The sequence below is a fragment of the Silurus meridionalis genome, chromosome 2 (assembly GCF_014805685.1).
Source record: "Silurus meridionalis isolate SWU-2019-XX chromosome 2, ASM1480568v1, whole genome shotgun sequence".
NCBI classification, from domain to species: Eukaryota; Metazoa; Chordata; class Actinopteri; order Siluriformes; family Siluridae; genus Silurus; species Silurus meridionalis.
In genome coordinates, this window is record NC_060885.1 from 33,752,460 (window position 1) to 33,773,068 (window position 20,609).

General features: G+C 41.1%; 1 protein-coding gene and 1 long non-coding RNA gene across 2 annotated transcripts in view; one reads left to right on the top strand and one right to left on the bottom strand.

Annotated features, from left to right (window-relative positions):
- The window catches only part of lrrc1 (leucine rich repeat containing 1), a 31,852-nt gene extending 14,966 nt beyond the window's left edge, over positions 1-16,886 (bottom strand). The window contains exons 1-4 of the mRNA XM_046872708.1: positions 16,302-16,886; positions 5,887-6,004; positions 4,673-4,751; positions 3,677-3,766 (exon numbers count right to left, since the gene is read on the bottom strand). Of these exons, the coding sequence (XP_046728664.1) occupies positions 3,677-3,766; positions 4,673-4,751; positions 5,887-6,004; positions 16,302-16,460 (446 nt within the window). The 5' untranslated portion in view covers positions 16,461-16,886. The remainder of the gene's footprint in view (positions 1-3,676; positions 3,767-4,672; positions 4,752-5,886; positions 6,005-16,301) is intronic.
- A 1,933-nt stretch (positions 16,887-18,819) lies between these two features.
- Positions 18,820-20,490, top strand: LOC124394244. The gene is made up of 2 exons (XR_006927461.1): positions 18,820-19,272; positions 19,632-20,490. It is a non-coding gene; the product is annotated as an uncharacterized LOC124394244 (long non-coding RNA).
- The last annotated feature ends 119 nt before the right edge of the window (positions 20,491-20,609 follow it).

Consider the following 20,609-nt stretch of genomic DNA (forward strand, 5'->3'; position numbering starts at 1 on the left):
TCAAAGATAAAACTTTGAAGCAGAAATGACCATGTGTGAAGTCGTAGGACTTTTTATTTGTGGTATGTGTTTTTTTACCTGGTTTTAATGTAATGTTGGTGATGATTATTTTTATGGTCAATGTTTGATTTTAAAGTTACCCAGTAGAGCTTATTATAACAGCAAATAGAGAATAAAGATGGAAGTTTAAAAAGATTCATATACCAATCTTCTGCTCGGGTGTCCACAAACTTTTGGCCACACAGCATAGACATGGTGGTATAAAATATTTTAACAGGTGTGATGTAAAAAGGTCTTTTTTCTATATATGTTACATGTTTCCTAATTAAAGTGTTTCTGCTGCAGACCCTTTTGTAGAGATGTTTTCTTTTTACTGTTCATAAGCAGCTACTCGCTCAAGATCAGCGTCCTACTGAGCACACAGTTTGCTTCAGACGGTCTCCAAACACCCGTAATTACCCGTTTAATATCCCCCAGTAATTAACAATTTCTTTTTGCTATCCGAAGTCTGCCCTGTTTATTTGGATCACGCAGAACACGAACGCTCTTTTATATTAGTTTTAGAGAAAAAAAGTTAAAAATACCCTGAACAGAAGCAACACATCGCTTCCGTCGCTCTGGTTACATCATCAGTGTGATTGAGTGAGTGTGAAGAGCCTCAAAGTGCTCCTCTGGCTCAAAGTTCAACTCAGTCACATTATGAGCACGATAGAAATCGGAGCCAAAAATAGTGGAACTACAGACTGTGTAACAGGGACACTGGCTTAAAAAGAAAAAAATATCTAGAAGGTTCTGTACACGATTCAGTACCGCATTTTCATCTGGATCAGGATTCAGTACCGTATTCAGTCCTGTATAAGGATTCAGTACCATATTCCAGATCTGGATCAGGATCCAGTACCGTATTCTGATCTGGATCAGGATTCAGTACCGTATTTTGATCTGGATCAGGATTCAGTACCGTATTCCAGATCTGGATCAGGATTCAGTACCGTATTCTGATCTGGATCAGGATTCATTACCGTACTTTTATCTGGATCAGGATTCAGTACCGTATTCCGATCTGGATCAGGATTTAGTGCCGTACTTTGATCTGGATCAAGATTTAGTTCCGTATTTTGATATATATAAGGATTCAGTACCGTATTCCAGATCTCGATCAGGATTCAGTACCATATTCCAGATCTGGATCAGGATTCAGTACCATATTCTGATCTGGATCAAGATTCAGAACCATATTCTGATCTGGATCAAGATTCAGTACCGTATTCTGATCTGGATCAGGATTCAGTACCGTATTCTGATCTGGATCAAGATTCAGTACCGTATTCTGATCTGGAGCAGCAGCATTCCCCCAAACCATTAGTTCAATAAGAAATTCAGTATGATATATTTTAGGGCAGAGCATAATGGAAGTCGGAGCGACTGATTATTCGGCGGAGAAGATGAAGGGTAAAGTGTCAGATCATCACTGCTGATCTTTAATATCACAACCTGCTGACCAGCATCACAAAGCACTGACCAGAGACACGACACCAGGAACCATAACTTTAACCTGCTTCTATCACCTGCAACTTCTGAGCCTGAATCATACACGGATTATTTCTTTCCGAATCGTCAGAAATGTAATGTGGTTCAAAGACCTGCAGCATCAGTGCCTTCATAAAATCTATAGCAAATAAAGTAGAAAAACAAAACAATTGAAGTGAACTGAATTTGCGCAGCCTGATTGCTAGAACGCTTTGATTACGTTGAAGGGGAAAAAAGCAGTGCAACTCTAATGCAAATAACATTAACGTTTCCTGATGCCTTCAAAACACAACATGCTGCAGGATTAAACACAACACACACACACACACACACACACACACACACACACACACACACACACACACAGGTTTATAGCTGTGATTTTATAGCTATAAATAATACCTTCTCAATCCCCAGCGATGGGTTTAGTGAGTCAGACTGAGAGTTCAGCGTGATTATGAGAGAAAAATACATGAAACCATTTGCCTTCGAGATATAACCCTAGCAGCTACCGCAACGTTCTTACAAATCCTGGTTTAACCTGGTGCTGGATTCGAACAATGAAGGATCAAAAAGTGCTCAGGTCATCCTAAGGCTTCAGGGAATGCACCATGAATCGGATTTTTCTCATTGGAATAAAAGTAGATGTAAATTTTACTGTCGCTTTTCAAAGTCAAATCCAATTTGGGCAAAAAATCCAGCTTCATGGTCCTACAGCGTGAACCGGATTTCCCATTGTATTAATGAGGCACAATAACATGAACAACGTCAACAAAACAGCATGATGAGAGAGCAGAAGGGTTCTGTCCTGTTGTCTACCAACAAACATACACGTCTGTGTGGTATTTCTTCTTCATCCAACGTTGGCAGAAAACCAGGAGAACCCTACAGTTCAAGGCAAACCTGCTATTTTAGCAGGGGTGTGTAGACTTTTGATTGTATACGTTACTATACACATGAATTACACTGTGTGACAAAAGTATTTGGACACCTGACTTTTCCAGCCATATCACAGCACGAAAATGACGAAAATGTTCCCTTCACTTAAACTAGGAGACCCAAACCTGTTGCACAAAGCCAGCTCCATGAAGATCTACTTTACATGGGTTGGAGTTGAAGATCTCCTGATATAAAGCTCCAACCCTCTTAAACATGGCGAATGTGGACATTGACTGCACCCCAGGAACCTCCTCATCTCACCTACAGCAGAACCTGACGTTACTAACATCCTAATAGCTCAATGAATCTCCACACATCTCCACGAGCATGTGTCCATATCTTCTTCAGATCTAAGCAGTCACTTCCTCGTTGGCAGCCCGACTCTTTTCATACGCACATCCTGACAAACATCGGATCACTTCAATACGCTTTAAACGCCTCGGTTACGATTTACTTTCCTGCGTTTCATGTGTCTGCAGTTTTGCAGGATTTGTACTCTGGTTTCTGTTTCCTCTCTGTCCCTGCCTCTCACTCCGACACTCTTACGCTCATCATTCCATGGCTCTGTTCATTTCCTGTGTAATTTCCGCTCACTTCTTCGCCCTATCTCACATGCGATCAGACGGGAGCCTCTGACAATTTGCTTTATTTTTTAAGAACCGCTCTGCTTCAGGCCCTCACAGGAGCGGAGTGTGTGTCGGCGCACCGATGTTTCGTGACAGATTCGATGTTATTAGGGATAATGGGCGATGTTTCATCGTCATAATGAAACGTAAGATTATTCAGTTGATCGTGTGTGTACTTCAGCATCACTCCCAAACCAGTTAACGCACTTATTATTCCATTTAAAGCCGTATTAGTACAAAACTATTGCTATTTTTTTTGTGTCAAAGATACAAAAGGGCTGGACGATACATTGGTGTAAATTTGATATATTGATATCGATTACACAATAATATTTTTTGGTTTATCGTCGGTATGTTGAGGATTTTTTTTTTTAAGTCATCAAGTTTGCTTTGTGCACACTGTCATGCTGGAACAGGTTTGGGTCTCCTAGTTGAAACGATGGGAAAATTTTATGCTACGACATCCAAAGACGTCCGATACAACTGTTTGCTGTGTTTTTGCAGATCTGTGTAGAGAGATTCTGTGCTGTGGGTTTTTCCCTCGACATTCGGGCGGAAAGTGAAGGGAAACATGGACTTACTTTCCAATGTTATCAGGAAGCGCTTGTAAAGAAATGTCATTGATGGACAGACATGTTAGATTCCGCAGTTCTGCAAAACTCTCTGGCAATCTGGGGAAAGAGAGAGAGAGGGGAGGGAGAGAGAGGGGGTGGGAGAGAGAGAGAGAGAGAGAGAGAGAGAGAGAGAGGGGGAGAGAGAGGGGGAGAGAGAGAGAGGGGGAGAGAGGGGGAGAGAGAGAGAGAGAGAGAGAGAGAGAGAGAGAGAGAGAGAGATCGGGAGAGAGGGGGAGAGAGAGAGAGAGAGAGAGAGAGAGAGAGAGAGAGAGAGAGACAGAGTCCATTTAATGAAATGAAATACAGACCTAATAATAATGCAAACAGATAATATCTGTGATTAAAGCAACAAACAGGAAAAATGGAAAAAAAAAACGATTCCTTGCTGTTCTACACTGATAAGTCTAAAATTAATCTCGAAAAATTCCAGAAAAATTATGTATACAACTGATTCAGCTCTAACAACACAGCAGAGCACACAAACAAAACTGATAATAAAAACAAAATGTACAACATTTTCATTAAATTATTCATTAAATGTTAAAAATGTAATTTTATTAAACAGAACAAAGTCAGTGTGAGTGCACTACAGGACGCCCAGGCAGGTCACAGGCCCATTACAGCTCCATTAACACTGAAACACACACACACACACACACACACACACACGGTCCACAGCGTAATCAGCGCGTGTGCTCAGCACTTAAAGTGCTAATCATGCTAAAAGTAGCAGCAATCACCGTGAATAAACCAAACGCCATCGCTCTCCAAAACACAGAAAGAGAACTGATGAAAAGCCCGAACGAATAAACCGAGGGATTCAAAACAGAGAGAAATGAAATCAAACGTAATCGAGATGCAAAAAAATATCAAATGCACCAAAAATTAAGAAAAGAACAACAGGCGTAACAAATCATCTCATTTTAATCGTAATCAAAGTACAGAGAGATTTTTTCCACTTACCTCGTTAAAGGGTTCCCGCTGAAGTCTGCTACCTGAAGAGCTTTGCAGTAAGAAATGTTTTCTGGAATCTCAATAATATCTGCAGGAAATTAAAAAAAAGCAAATGTGTTACAGAAGTAAGTAATAAAGAGGGCAGTTACCTCATTTCCTGTACGGTTTCAATCTAATCAAGAACACGGAGCATCTGAACGCAGCAGGGAGTGGACACGCAATTCAGAAGCAGGGCAAAGTTCTAACGAGTTATAAATGTTTAACTGAAGCACTTCAGCAAAAAGTGACAAGACACTAAACGGACTCGAAGGAAACAGATGTTTAAATGTGTTCCAGCTGACGCAGGAAATTCGGGTGTGGCCAAACATGGAGTCCGGGTTATAAAAACTGCTGTATGAAACACTACATGGACAAAAGTGTTGGGACACCTGACCTTCTCGTGGTTCTTCTCCAAACTGGTACCAAATAAGCCGGAGGCACACAATTTTCCATTCACTTGAACTTGAAAACCAAAACCTGTTCCAGCATGCCAATGAGCACAAAGCCAGCTCCATGAAGATCTCCTTTACACGGGTTGTAAAATGCGGAAGATCTCCTGCTATAGAGCTCCAACCCTATTAAACAGGATGAATGTGAAGGCTGACTGCACCTCAGAACTTCTCACCACACCTGAATTTACTGACATCACTGTGGCTGATGAACACAAATGTCCACAAGCGCACTCCAAAATCTAGTGGAACATCTTCCAGAAGATAAAAGAGAAAATTGGGACTGAAATGCGATGCTCAAAAAGCACATACTAATGACCAGGTGTCCGTAGCGAAAAGGCTGATGATGATCACCAGGAAAGAAATGATAAAAAAATAAAGAATAATAATGAAAATAGAGGAGATGCAAAAATACAAACAAGTGTATGAGAACCCAACAAAACCACCCAAGAGGTCTGAGATATAACTTCTCTATCCATGTGGTGAAGTGTGTTATCATCTTGAAAGACCAAGGAACCAAATATTGACAAATTTATGGTATAAATTCAGCAAAAGAACATCACATGCACATGGAAGCATGGTGGTGGAAGTTTAATGCTATAAGAGGTCTGAGGAACCTTTAATAGACAGATGATTTTTTTGTGTAAATTGTGGAAAACTGTGTGTATGGATCAACACTACGTTTTGCACAAAGCAGCCGAAACAGTACGAGTGGAAAAGTGGAATTTCTCTTACCGTTTCTCGAGACATCGAGCTCTACAAGCTGCATGAAGTTAGCGATGTCAGGAGGAAGCCTCTGGATCTCGTTGTCGCTCAGGCCCAGCTTTCTTAACTTCACCAGCTGGAAGAATTGCTGAAAAACAACAAGTGTATGTTGAGACTTCACAATAAACCATAAAACCTAATCCTGTTCTCCGGCTTGCACTTTTATTCAGATCATTTCTTCTACTGTTTAAAAGCCAAAGTCATGAGCGATGTCTCTCTTTACAAACGGTTCTTAATTTTATTGATTTTTTGTCAATGTACGTAGCACAGAAACTGGAAGTATAAATCAGCTTAAAGTGAATTTGCAGAAACTGAAACACACTAATCATACATTCAAAAAACTCTGGAACGCACCAGGTGCACTGGCAAACCCGCCATCACCCCCGTAAACATCAAGCCATTCAAATTCCACATCCAGTGAACCGACCGAGCAGAAAACTACTGAAAAATGTCTTTAGACAGGCCACAATCGATTCCTTTCCCAAAACGAACAGTTTAGCAATTAAGATTGTCCAGTGGCCTGGAAAAAAACTCTTCCTCTCTCTCTCTCTCTCTCTCTCTCTCTCTCTCTCTCTCTCTCTCTCTCTCTCTCTCTCTCCCCCTCTCTCTCCCTCCCTCTACCCCTCTGTCTCTATCTCCCTCTCCCTCTTCCCCTCTGTCTATATCTCCCTCTCTCTCTCTCTCTCTCTCTCTCTCGCTCTCCCTCTCTCTCACTCTCCCTCTCTCACTCCAACTGCTGATGTAATCTCCCAGTTAACTCCTGCTCTGCCCCACTTCCTACAGGCTTAATCACAGATACAGACGTGACCTGGCTTCTGTTCGAATAATAAAAAAGTGAATGAAAGGAAACGTGTAAAGAAATCTCACAAAGCCATTCAGATACCCGACGTGTAGGAACACGCAGGCCCAGCGTACGCTCGGGTCGATAATAAGGCATGTTCATTATTCATTACGCAAACATCCGGAAAGTGAACTATAACAAAAGAAAAGAAAAAGGAACCCAAAGAAAAAGAGTAGCATCACTCAGATGCATGCACTTCCTGTTTGTCAGTGAAATACAGAACACCATTACCAACACCTAGACGAGGAGCAGGTTCCCTTTTGAGTCTCAAGGTTTCTCTTACACAATCTCAGGGAGTTTCACGCCACGGTCACGCATTAGGGGTCATGCATGTCTTCCCTCACCACATCCATAAACCTCCTCCTTGGTCTTCCTCTTTTCCTCCTTCCTGGTGTCTTCATCCTCATCATTCTCCTACTGATATACCCCATGTCCCTCCTCTGCACATGTCCAAACCATCTCAATCTCTCCTCCCTCACCTTGTCACCAAAACGTCCTACATGTGCTGTCCCGCTAATAAACTCATTTCTAATCCTGTCCATCCTCATCACTTCCAATGAACATCTCAACATCTTTAGCTCTGCTACCTCCAGCTCCACCTCCTGTCTTTTACTCAATGCCACTGTCTCTAAACCGTACAACATAATAGAGTAGATAAATAAATTAGATTATATTTGAGTATTTGAATGTGAACGTCCAAAATCTTCACAAAATCTAGTGGAACATCTTCCCAGAAGAGTGGAGCTCATGAAAACAGCAAATATAAAGAAATATATAAATGTGGAATTGGATGCTCAAAAAGGTCCAAACTGATGTTTAGGTGATGAACTCGTGTCTAGATTTTTCTATTGTTTTTTTTTTCCAGTGAAAAGAAGACAGAAAAAAAAACACTTCCTGTGTAGAAATAGTTTTGGTTTTTTTTAAATGATGATGTCATCAATATAAAACTGAAAGAGTGACTGAGAGGTGAGTAATGAGAAATTTGTAAGTGAAAGTAACGAGAAAAAAATAAATCAAAAGTGACAGTAAAAACAGAAGGTTTATGACGGCAAAAACGTTTAATCAGCATCAGACATAAAAAAAAAAAAAGTAAATGATGAAAAAGTGTGAGGTGTTTTTGAAACAAAGGTGATGTTCCATAACGACTAGCTAATTACATGCTCAGCGCTAATCAAACCTGGCAACCCGGCATTAGCAAGGAAACGCATCGCTGCTTAATGTTAGCAAACGAATGAAACGTATCTGAAGATGATTTTTTCAGATGGGGTGGACAGAACAGGACGTCTCGGCCTCGTGCCACTTACAGTTTTGCACATTTTTCTTTCTAACGTGCCGAGATACATCAGCAGAATCTCCTGCAAGAAAACCCGAAGACTTTCTCGTCTCTCCCTGTTACTCGTATAAACTTCTGCTCGAAATCACATGATCTTATTACAATAACGACGTCAAAGTTCCTTCTTCCTTACAAACAACTGAAAAGAAATAGACGTCCTGCTTTTTAATGGGGAACTTATTGGATTATTCTGTCAGTAAATTGTAGAATTTTCTCCAATGAGCAGGAATTCTTGTGCATGAAATACATAAGAAAAGTGAAAATAAAAACAAGACAGAAGAGGTTGAGCTGATGATCATGTGATCTCCATCCTGCTTGTTTGCTCGGTATTTTATTGTCTTCTTAAACCACTCTGTATAGCAGAGACGTGTTTGGACATTTTAAGTTTGTGTTGTAAACAAAAAGGCTGAAAACGCCGTGAAGGTTCATGAGTCAGAAACACTGTGTGTTATATGGTATTACATTTTTTTGGGCAGTAAATATAATCATAGTGATTTTTTAAATGACCCAAAATAATGTCATCAATTCCTATGAGAATGATTCACACACTGCATCATCATATGGAGATTATAAAGCTATAAAACAGTTGCCATGCAGCAACGTGTATCTGTAGAATTGATATTTCAGTCCTGTAACAATCCACAAATCAATAAAAGTGGACATGGATACTAGAGGATTATCGATAATAAACAGGGCGACGTCAACACCAGTGGTACCAACACAATTTCATAGCATCACTGCACCGTCAGATCTTCTGTTCAAATCCAAAATCTGCTAAATTCATTCACTGATGGTGAAAACACCATGAAAACCTGACAACAAAAGTTAAAATAACGTATGTGATGCACAATGCAGCTATTTGAAAAAGCGAAAGGAGCACAAAACTCCACAAAATTCAGTGGAACATCTTCCCAGAAGAGTGAAGGTTATTATAAGATAGCAAATGGAGATTAAATGTTGAATAGGACGTTCAGAAAGATGTGTACATATAAATCTCCTCTATATTGTTTGGATCGATATTCAAGAAACGTTCAAGCACTTGCTCTTGGCCAATACTTGGTTGGTGAAGACAGAAGGAACACTTTATATTTGGATGTCTCCCATTGAAACGCTGAATGAACCATATCAGCAGTATCCTGAACAGACCTCCAGCACTTCCTGTGCAAGAAACAGACAACCAGGTGACCGTGTGTGTGTGTGTATGCATGTGTGTGTGTGTGTGTGTGTGTGTTAAGGAATGCATCGATACCATTCTTTTCCCCGAAGCACAACAGAGCCACATTTTTGCTGCGAAACTGTTTGTTGGTACAACATGCAGCACAAATCTAGACAAACTGAGCACATGTAATCTTCGCAAGTCTTCTGTGTAATTCAATCCCACGAAGCGTCACAGGTCTCCGTGTTAAAACGGATGTCAGACAAAAATCTCAACTGCCCTGTTCGTCAAGCTCGGCCTGCGAGTTTTACAGTCTCCTGAGAGACACCGCACTCCCGTAGCGCAACAACAACAACAGCAAGACCACAATACTCTCACACTCGCACTCTTCTAACAATACCATTCGAATAAAACCACACAAATCTCCGTTCTACTGCAGAAACTGACCTCTTTCTTGAGATTTTGCTGACCGGAGCACCGTTTCCGAGCAGCACAGCGACTGTGTACGCGAATATTTATAACTTACATCGAGAAAACAACAATCTAGATTTTGTTTCAAGTCTAAAAGTGTACCGCTGAATACATTAACAGATTTCTGAATCGAGATTTAGGATTAAAGAGAAGCTAGAGAATGTGAGGAACACTGGCACATTCTGGGGTTTCAGCTATAAAGCAAAAAAAATTACGTTTAAAGAATCAGTCAAATACCAACCTTTTACAAAAACCTGATCATTTCCTGTTATATGTGAAGCAAATCTGAATGAACCAAGCAGACGAATCTGCCATGAACCAATCTTTCTTGTTCGCCTTAAAATATACATGAAGGCTATTGGGAGGGGACAAAACGTCATACACAGATTTGACCTTGTGATAACCTTGACCCTGTTTTGAATTCAGTCATGTATATAAACGTCACGTTCTAAAGATATAATGTTTACAAAGATGGACGTCACAAAAACACACTTTTTCGTCATAGTATCAGATCCAGAGCAGATGTTGGACCAGGTTATGAATGAACTCGATGCTTCTATAAATCACTGAAACCACTCAGGAATGTTTTTTTGTCATTGCACCACGATAAAGATTTCAACCAGACATCTATGTGATATGTGGAAATTAAAGCAATAATATCAGAACGGCATGAAGCCACAAAACCTCGTGCCATTTAGAAAATCATGTCCCATTTATGTAGACAAAACAATTGTGTTTATTTGTCAAATCTTCCGTTATTTAGTCTACATGGCCGTGTCACTGAGGCCGTGTCCGCGTCACTGAGGCCGTGCCACGTCACTGAGGCCGTGCCCGCGTCACTGAGGCCGTGTGTAAAAAACGGAATCTTACAAAAAAGATGCAACGAGATGCAATAGAAAAAACATTTTCAGACGTTTCAGTGCAGATGTGCAACTTTTGAGACGCGACTAAAAACGAAAGTGTGGACGTGGAGAGTTTTTAAACGAAAACGTCTAAAAACCGCTTTAGGAAGCCACTCGCTGGTTTGTGGCTATAGAACAAATCTGTAAACCTGAAGCCTATAAGCTACGATGCTCTATAAACAATCTAAACTGACAATCGCCATCGATTTATCAATCGCTCAGACGGATCGACAATTTCAATAGCATCATTCTGCACTTCGTTCAGCTTCTTACCAGAGTGTCTACACAATTCAATGGCAATAAAATTGGCAATTGAATATAAAACTAGCAGTGATGCTTTTTTTTTTTTTTTTTTTTTTAAGAAGTTTTAAGATACGCAGATTATAGGTTTAAAAGACGAGCGAAACAAGACGAGCACAGGGAGAACGACAGAAAGAAAACGATATTTATCCCTGACAAGGCAATCGCTGGAGCACACCGCAATTTTAAATGAAAAAAAATTCAGAGAATATAAAAAGCTGCAGAGAGGAGAGATCTGAATAGGGTTATATCAAGTTCAAGGCTCATCAGGGAAAATGAAGGAGACATGAGGCCCATCAAAAACTTCAACCAAGTGGTTTATCTACTGGTTACAATAATAATTTCATAAAAATTCTACACACTTTCTAAAGAGAAATGTGGATGGATGGATGGACCAAAAGCCTGAGAAAGTAGATTTGGTTGGATTAATTTCACAGAAGGTCAGATGAAGGTCATGCTTTAAAGCAGGTCTTAAAGTAGAGATGGTTAGAGATGTAGACGCTGATTAGAAATCAATAAATCATTCACACGTCTTAAATCTTTTTATCCTGCATCAGGCTTCATAAACCTCCATAACTCTGCATTTCATAAACTGTTCATAAACTGGCTTCATAAACGTACAAATACCGTACCACAAGACTTCTGTCTGTCTATACACAATACACGTGTAAATCCATCCCATCTTCTTGCATTATAACCAGGGCTGAACAGATTCCCTGAGTAACTCGAGTAACTCGAATACAAATTATTTGCCTCAATGCTTAGTTTAGTCATTTAACTCCACACTGAGCACTATGTTTCCCCACGGACCATTATTACTGACGCACCACCCGCTAAACTCTGGAGCGCTCTGGACAGGTAACACAGAAGACTGCAGAATAAAAAAAAATGGAGGGACGGGGAAAAAAACAGCGAGGGGCGAGGAGAAGATTCAGGAAAACGAAAACTACAAAGTTTCCAAAGTTTGGAATCATTTCAAACTAAAACAAAGAAAACGGTTACCGTTTTTGGAGCAATTAGAAATCGATTTGTATTTTGATGTAATACGGCAGTGAAATGCGCTAAATGGGTTTAGTTAGTTCGGTAGTTTAGTGAAGCTGCAGCCCTGCTTATGAAGGTGTTTTATTATAAAGAGGGAAAAAAAAAAAACAAGAGCACAGTTTTGACTGGAAATGAAGCGTTCACTCGACAGGCCTTGAAAGAACAAACGAACAAACTCCCTGCTCTGTGCCACTCCTGTTTGTTCTCCAAACAGCTGAACAACTTCATTAACTTAATCAAATACACCACAGTGCTTTGGAAAAGCGAGTGAAGAGAATATCAGCAGGTCTGTGCAGGAATGAGCGGCGATCTACACTTTATCCCTCATACGAGTCGAGTTTATAGTTTATAGTCGAGATTATATTTCTCTCATGCAATACAGTGAAGTTGTTGTCAGTAAATCTAAAATAAAAAGCGATGATCAGCTCCGTTTCGAATCGGCTGTTACGTTGCGATTTGTTCCGAGTGCGTGAAATTTGAACTATTTCTGGACCGTCCATTTGGCGCTCTGCACTTTCTCACATTTTGCATTTGTTGAACAGGTTCTTTCCCCTCCTCCACTGCCTACTTTTCAAACCATCGTCCTTATCTCGGGAATGTTGTTTTAGACCACAGCGCCTTTCTTACACTATATTTTACGTGTCATTTTCACGTGAGGAACTGGCCGTGTAGCTCTTCCATCCGATACAAGCAATATGAGGTACGAAGATCAGTCACGGGAATGATGACGGCTCATTATAACGCTCATGTTATAATGACCTCCATGCGTATGGAAAGATGTTCCACTAGATTGTGAAGATTTGTTATTCAAGATCCACTGAAACCCATGAAAAGCAGATCTTCATGGAGCTGGATTTGTGGCATTGTCATGCTGGAACATGAAATATTACCTGCCTATAATCATGCGAGCGATCTCGCTGTAGCTCCGCGATCATCGTTCAGCGAGACGGAGATGCTATAATGAATTATTCTTTAATGGAAAGATTCAAAGCAGAAAAAGAGACTTTGCAGAGAAATATGTTTTCATATACAGTCAAAAATAATGTCCTTGTAAGAATTTTATCATTATACACTCGACACGTTCCTACTTCCTGCGTCTCTTATCATCTCCATGTAGAGAGGAAACACATTCATGCACTGAAAAGGTTAAAAGCACAAATTCTTCACGTGGAACTGCAGCACTCGATAAAAACGAAAGTGAAATAAAGCGCTCGGTTCACGTTTATACACGCAGGTGAATAAGTAGCTGCTCGTGTTTTATCATTTATCAAACGCGATAACTCGGACATGCAGGTCGTATATCTTGTTATGAAACTCCGGAGACGTGCAGAGACGGTCTCGAGATCAGACGCTTCAACTCCCGGCTGTTTTACAGCGATCCTATTCGCTCAGGTTTGTTCTGATAAAGAACATTACTAATTCCTCGGAAATAGAAATGTAAACGTGGGTAAGACGGCTTTCGCTGTTATGCTTTCTCAAGGTCATGAGGATTGTTTCCAAGAATTAGATCTACTAATATGAGAAGCCCGAGCAGTCCGAGTGCTCGGTTATTAAACAGAAATTTCAGACATTAAAAATGAGGAATCAGGTACAATCCCACATTAGCATATCACCTTCTCGTTTTAGTGAAGTTTAAATTGTCCTCTAATTAAAAGCCGTGCTGAACACACAAGTCAACGTGAAGCTCCAACACCACCATTTTAGTTCAAACTCCACCACGTTCGGCTGATCAGAAAAGAGTCTCCCATTTATCCGATGCCGCTTCACTGAGCTGCTGCGGGATTTGATTATTTACATGTCAGAGAACACAGTAAGCAGCTCTTTTGGTCAATTGAACACCTCGGCACAGCGCATTCAACACTGCTACTGCAGAACATGTCAAGAGACATGAAATTATTATCTCATTCCTAAAGTCCACCAATTTACAGTATTTTGTTGATTTGAGGAAAAGCTGGGAGATAAAAACACAGGGCTCAGTGGGGTAGAGTTCCAACTAACAGAACAAACTACATTTCATCAACAATTAAAAATTGTTCTAAAAAGCCAAAATTCCACCTTTCATCAATGTTGTGCAATCACTGAGAACATTCCTGACGTTCCCATTTACTTCTAAAGTGGGCAAAATAAAGACCAGGTTCATGAGAATGGCAACAACAAACACCTGCTTTATAGAATGCAGTTGAACACAAGTTCACCAAAATCCACCCAAAACCAAAATCTATGTTCCTGGGCAGCTGGTTGGTTTGGAACCCCTTGAAATATTTGGTACCAGTTCCAAGAGCTGATTAACATAACACACAAACAGCACGGCTGATTCTTATACACACACACACACACACACACACACACACACACACACACACAGAATCCCATTCAAATGCACTGCATCGTAATCGCCCCCGACATGAACCGGACTTCTCACTGGTTCGTTCCGTCACATCTTATTGCCTCACACTTCCGAAGCTGAGGAACAGGACTGACCAGTTCCAGTTGTGCATTTTTCCCATTTCAGTCTGAAAGTTATTTCTCACTGCAGCCTGAGCACAGGGGTAACGAGCCCTCAGCTAGAGGCACACCAAAACATCAGTTTGGTTTTAAAGGGTATGAGATCCTTGTTCTAGAATATTCTTTTCAACTGTTGAGTATTATTTTATATCATGTATCCTACATCATCTGCTTAATGCTTTAAACATCTGTAACTGCATCATATACCTAATATATACCATACTTCTCATTTTAAAATAGTACGAGGCCGATTTTGGGGGCATTTCATCATCATTTAGTCAGAGCCAATTCCAAAGAATCAGGCAGCTCTGCTCCATCGAATGATGCCCACCAACCAGGACGAGGGAAGACCATCATGAGCTTCCACGAGGCATGTGAAGGCAGACCATCAAATATTTTCAGAGTGCTGCTCAGGACACACCAGGGAGCAGTCTCACACTCGTGTAGCTCACCAGACTGACGAGTGTCACACTGTGACCGAGTGCGGAGAGGAAGAGAATTCCACCGTTTCTCCTTCATCTCCTGATCATACACGACTGCGATATCACCACGGTTCCTCCACTTTTCTGACCGCAGCATTTTCTCTCAATTATTTAGTTCAATTTCTCAAAAAAATAAAACAATCTAACGACAGAGTCTGAAACACCGTGACTCTGAACAGGTGCTGACTAAGGAGGAATGACGGAACCTGTGTAGGTACTAAGTTTAGTTTTAGTCAAACACTCATCTTGCCAAACTAATTAGGTCTTAAATTAAACCCCTGAGACTCGAGTTTTAAGTCCAATGAGATTCATTTGAACATCTTGGAGTTTCATTACACCTGTAAAGCTCCAAGAAGAACAACGTGAACTGAAACATTTTCACGTTGTTCTTCAATTGATTTTCCTTAAAAACTATTTCAGCACCAACACGTCACACAATAGCAGAACCGGAGGAACCCCAACATTCAAAGCTGCTCGAGTTGTTTTTACTCGAGTTGATTCAACTTTTACATCAATCGCCATAAAACAATGTTCTTTCTACAGGTTTAATATTCAGCACAGCTTTTTAATGCTTCTCTGAGCTGCTGGTCTGATGACGGATTACACCGAGCCACTCTCACACTCACACAAATATAAAGCTGTGGTTATCTGGGAAGCTTGGAATCTGAGGAATTTTGTAATCCAGGACTCTTGAAATTTAAAGAATTTCCAAATCTGGGAATTTTGGAATCTTGGAGACTAGGGAAGTTTGAATTCTATGGAAGTTTGGAATGTAAGGAATTTAAAATCGAAGGAATTTTGAAACCCACGACTTTTAGAATATTACAATCTACAATCTAGGAAGTTTGGAATCTATGACTTGGAATTTTGGAATCTATGGAAGGCTGGAATGTAGTGTATTTTGAAACCTAAGAAATTCTGGAACCTCTGACTTTTGGAAAATTGAAATCTATGGAAGTTTGGAATGTGAGACTTTTGAAATCTTGCAATCGAACGAATTTTGGAATCTTTAAATCTACTGAAGTTTACTACTTATGTTTTGAAGTTTGGAGGTTTGTAAACTAGGAAATTTGGAATCTTGCTCTCCATCCTAACAAAAGATAAACGTCTAATCTTCGACTCTGGTCCAACCCAGGCCTTGAGATTGGAAGGTTTAAGTTTCAGGCCACATGCTGAAGCTGTTCCACTCTGTTCTGATCTTGAGTCCCAAACGCACTTTAGCACAAACACGGAAAGGACTTTGAGAAACAGAAAGCTTGAGGAGCACTCAGTATGTTGTGAGCGCTACTCAGGTCTCGGTGGTCCCCCAGGCAGCGGACGCTGTTCCCCCCGGGGTCCGTGCTGTGCCTCTCACCTTGGGTAGGTCTCGGAGTTGGTTCGCGTCCAGTAAAAGTTCCTCCAGACTGCGGTGGTAGCGGTAGATCTCGTCCGGGACGTAAAGAAGCGAGCAGTGGCGCCGGTCGATGTTCTCGACATGACGGTTACACCGCCACAGGGGGATACAATTAAACATCCCGAGCTGGTACCGACAGCGCGCGACACCCGCGACGCACAACCGCGTCACCCGCGACGATACAAAAACCGCAACTTAGTAACAATTCTGTTCAACTTCCTTCCTTCCCGCTTTGATGTCGATCTCACGCGCAGGCGTCGGAGCCACGTCCCGGGCCGGGTTTCAACACCGCACACACCACCATGGACTAAAAACCGAGTCAGTCCTCCGTCTCAGCGCTCGCGCCTTCCATCGCGTTCATCTCGTCCTGCACGGAATGTTCACAAACTTTCCATCGTGTGTTTCCAACCAGACCTGAAATGATTTACATCTCTCTCTCTCTCTCTCTCTCTCTCCAGAGCCTGGTCTCTCACACCTTCTCGACTTTATTTCCTCGTAGTTCCTCCACTTTCCGACCCGGAAAACACTCTCTTTCTCTCTCACTCTCACAACTCACTCCTTCATTCCATGCTGGCGTCACACACTTTTCCTCCGGAGCCCCGCCCACTACAGGCCACGCCCAGTTCGTCGGGAAAGCGGAAGAGGGGGAATAATCAGGAAGAGGTGCGCGATGTTACCTGCGTTCATATTTATTACTCAACAATCAACTTTACACCATTTCACCACGTACACTGCTGAAAAATCACGCCTTATAAAGTTCAATAACACTATAATATCATCCAGCAAATCCATTCCTCCACCCTGAACCCCCTTCTGAACAAATCGGTTTCATTTACTGTAATCAATACTAATATACAAAAACAATAAATAAAGCTGATATTAAAGCTTTTAATCCCGGATTTTTCCATCTTTAGGTCGCAGAAGGTCTGAGGTGGTCTTCGTCGATCGGAGCTTGTTTGAGAGATATTGAGGTTTGGATGAAACTCGTTCATTGGAAGTGAGAAAACAAACAAGGTCATGAGAAGAATCAATAAATGTCAGAGCGTTGAGAAACGAATGTATGTTGCGGTGCTGTGGCGATTTTACACGTCAAGGAAAACGTTGGCATCACCAAGGAGATCAACAGTTAAACACTAATTCATTAAAATACCAAAATGTCTTAATACTCCATCTTCATCATTAAGTGAGGAATGTCATTAAGGAAATAAGCATATGCTAAATGCAATACACACACACACACACACACACACACACACACACACACACGTAGGCCGGTTGGGAGGTGTTTTTATTGCTAAGGGTGCTCACAAACACAAGGCGTTCAGCACAGGTGGGCTTCAGGCTGGACACAATAAAAGCCCACTCTAAAATGTGCAGTTTTCTCACAGCACGATGCCACAGATGTTGCAGGTTTTGAGGAAGCGTGCGATCGGGATGCCGACTGCAGGAACGTCCACCAGAGCCGTTGCCTGTGAATTGAATGTTAATTTCTCTACCATAAGTTGTCTACAAAGGCGTTTCAGAGAATTTCGCAGTACATCGAACCGGCCTCACAACTGCAGACTACGTTTGACCACACCAGCCCAGGACCTCCACATCCAGCATCTTCACCTCCAAGATTGTCTGAGACCAGACACCCGGACAGCTGCTGCAACAATCGCTTTGCATAACCAAAGAATTTCTGCTCAAACTGTCACAAAGCGTCTCAGGGAAGCTCATCTGCAGCTCGTCGTCCTCCTTGGCATATACGATATTATATGATTTTCAGGTGAGGACATAAGAAACCAGACATCATCTGGGTTCACCAAATAGTGTGATTCAAAATCATTTCGTTTTATATCTGTGTACTAAACAGTCCAAATATGTTCAGCTTATCAAAGTAAAATGAGTGAAAACCCATTCTCTGTAGTAGTTACTTTTAACACTCCACAAAGCTCTCCCTCTGTGTGACGATGTCTGTTTTATAACGAACATCTGTGGTCATGAAGTCATTTGAGAGACTGGTGTTGGCTTATTTTGAAGGACATCACCAGACCCTTGCTTGACTCCATGCAGGTCTGTGGATGATGCGGTCTGGGTTGTGGTACTGCACTTCATACTGCAACATCTGGACAAACCAGGTACTTATGTGAGGATCCTTTTTGTGGACTTTAGTTTAGCCTTCAATTCCATCATCCTCACACTCCGCCATCCCAAACTAATCAGCTCGCTGTCCTGAGCTCTGTCAGTGGATCACCAGTGGAGCAACAGCTAGTAAGACTGGGGAAATTCATGTCAAACAGCTGTACTTTCAGCACCGGTGCCCCCCAGGGATGTATTCTCTCCCCGCTGCTCTTCTCCTTGTTCACCAACGACTGCACCTCTATAGACCCCTATTTTATTTTTAATGTGCAACTTGACTCCTGTCACCAAAACAAATTTCTTGTAAGTGCAAACACACATGGCAATAAAGATTTTTCTGATTTTGATTTGACTCACGATCTGCATTTATTCAGTGTAAAATTCAAATAAAATAAAATATTCTGCAAATGCAGTGACTTTTTTTGGGTTTTGCTTTAAGGGTTATTTAGGATTTCAGGTTGGATGTAAGAATTGACTTTGGAACATGCGGCACTGCCTGTTGTACAATTAGGTGAAAATAGATGTTTTAAAGTACATGCTCTTAAGTACTGAAGTACCAAAGCTCATTCAGTGATAAATAAAACTCATTGCCATCGCAACAGAAAGGGTTCAGGAATATTGATGTGCTCTGCACTTTCATGTTCTTTTTTTTTGCCATATTGTTTCTTCATTAAAAAATTGATTTCTTTTGACTTACTGTTTTTTTCAACCTTGCTGGCCATGGCCTACCTTTAATAGTTTAACAAAATGAAAATAAAGCTTTTGCTTTGTTTTTTCCTCCTGCAGCTTTTCTCTAAAAACTAGATGTCTGGTGCAGGTGTTAACCCGGGTCACAAGAGCAAGCAGCAGACAGTAGCAGCGTGACACCGAGAGTCGTTAGAACCTAGTCGCAGAGACACTATAGGAATTTAAATAAAAATAAAAAATTAAAATAAATGCAATAAATCTCAATAAAAATGCAAAGAATACTGAACAAAAAACCTACAATGGAAAAAACTTGGGGAAACACCAACACAAAATGAACACCCCTCTAAAACTTGGGGTATCATTTGGAAACGGGGCAGAAGACCAGGGGGCCAAAACTAGAAATTTAAATAAAAAAAAAAGTCCAAAAACAAAATCAACAGTAATAAATAAATACACAATAACCCAGAACAATCAGAAAAAGAGACTAAGGAACCACACAATTCAAAAGAATCCCATGAAATATAAAAAAAACAAAACCAAATTTAGAGAGACTCGAGAAGAAGCACACAGGAAATCACACCTAAACAAATGACAAGACAATATTAATAACAAACCTGGGGTTTTTACAGATTAACAGATAACTAGTAACATAAAAACATAAGAAATAACATCGGGACATAAGATACATGGGGCTTGGGAGCAGAGTGCCGTCTCTCTGGAACTCTCTGAGAGGCTCAGGAACAAAGAAACATCTTTGTCCAGGCTCGGGAGCAGAGAAACTTCCATATCTGGGCTCGGGCTTTGGGGAAACATTCACTGTAGGGCTCCGGAGCAGAGCGACTTCATTGTCGGGGCTCAGAATCAGAGAAACATCTGCTGCAGTGCTCGGGTGATGCAAAACATCCTCCAGTGGGGCCTCAACACTGAGCGACACCCCCTGTTCTCCTTGTGTTTGCCTCCAAAAGTCCAGGGTCTCTGCTAATTTCCAAAGTTCTTTCAGTCAGACGTGGGGCTTCAACCCATGTCGCTAGAGCGAGTGGCTGACACTAGCAGTCCACCATAGGGAGGCTTTGTACATTAATCACAAACCAGGGGAACTCGAGAACAATGCACACAAGAAATCACACAACGTAACATATCAAACATAAATAATAACACCAGGACTTAAGATACACACAAGAAGATACACAAAAGACTAACACTAACGTGTATCGGGGAACAACAGGAGACTCGAAATACAAATCAGGAATAAATCACAACACGAGGACTTACACTGAGACTCGGGGGAACCAGAGTAAACTCAAAATATAGCTCTGGAAAAAGTGTACAACATGACAATAAATAAACAAGAACAAATGACAAAAAGACAACTTATACCCACAATACAAACAAGGAGCAGGTGGAACACAACAGGTAAACAATAGGGGCCCAGTGGCGGCATCTAGTGGCCAAAACACAAAA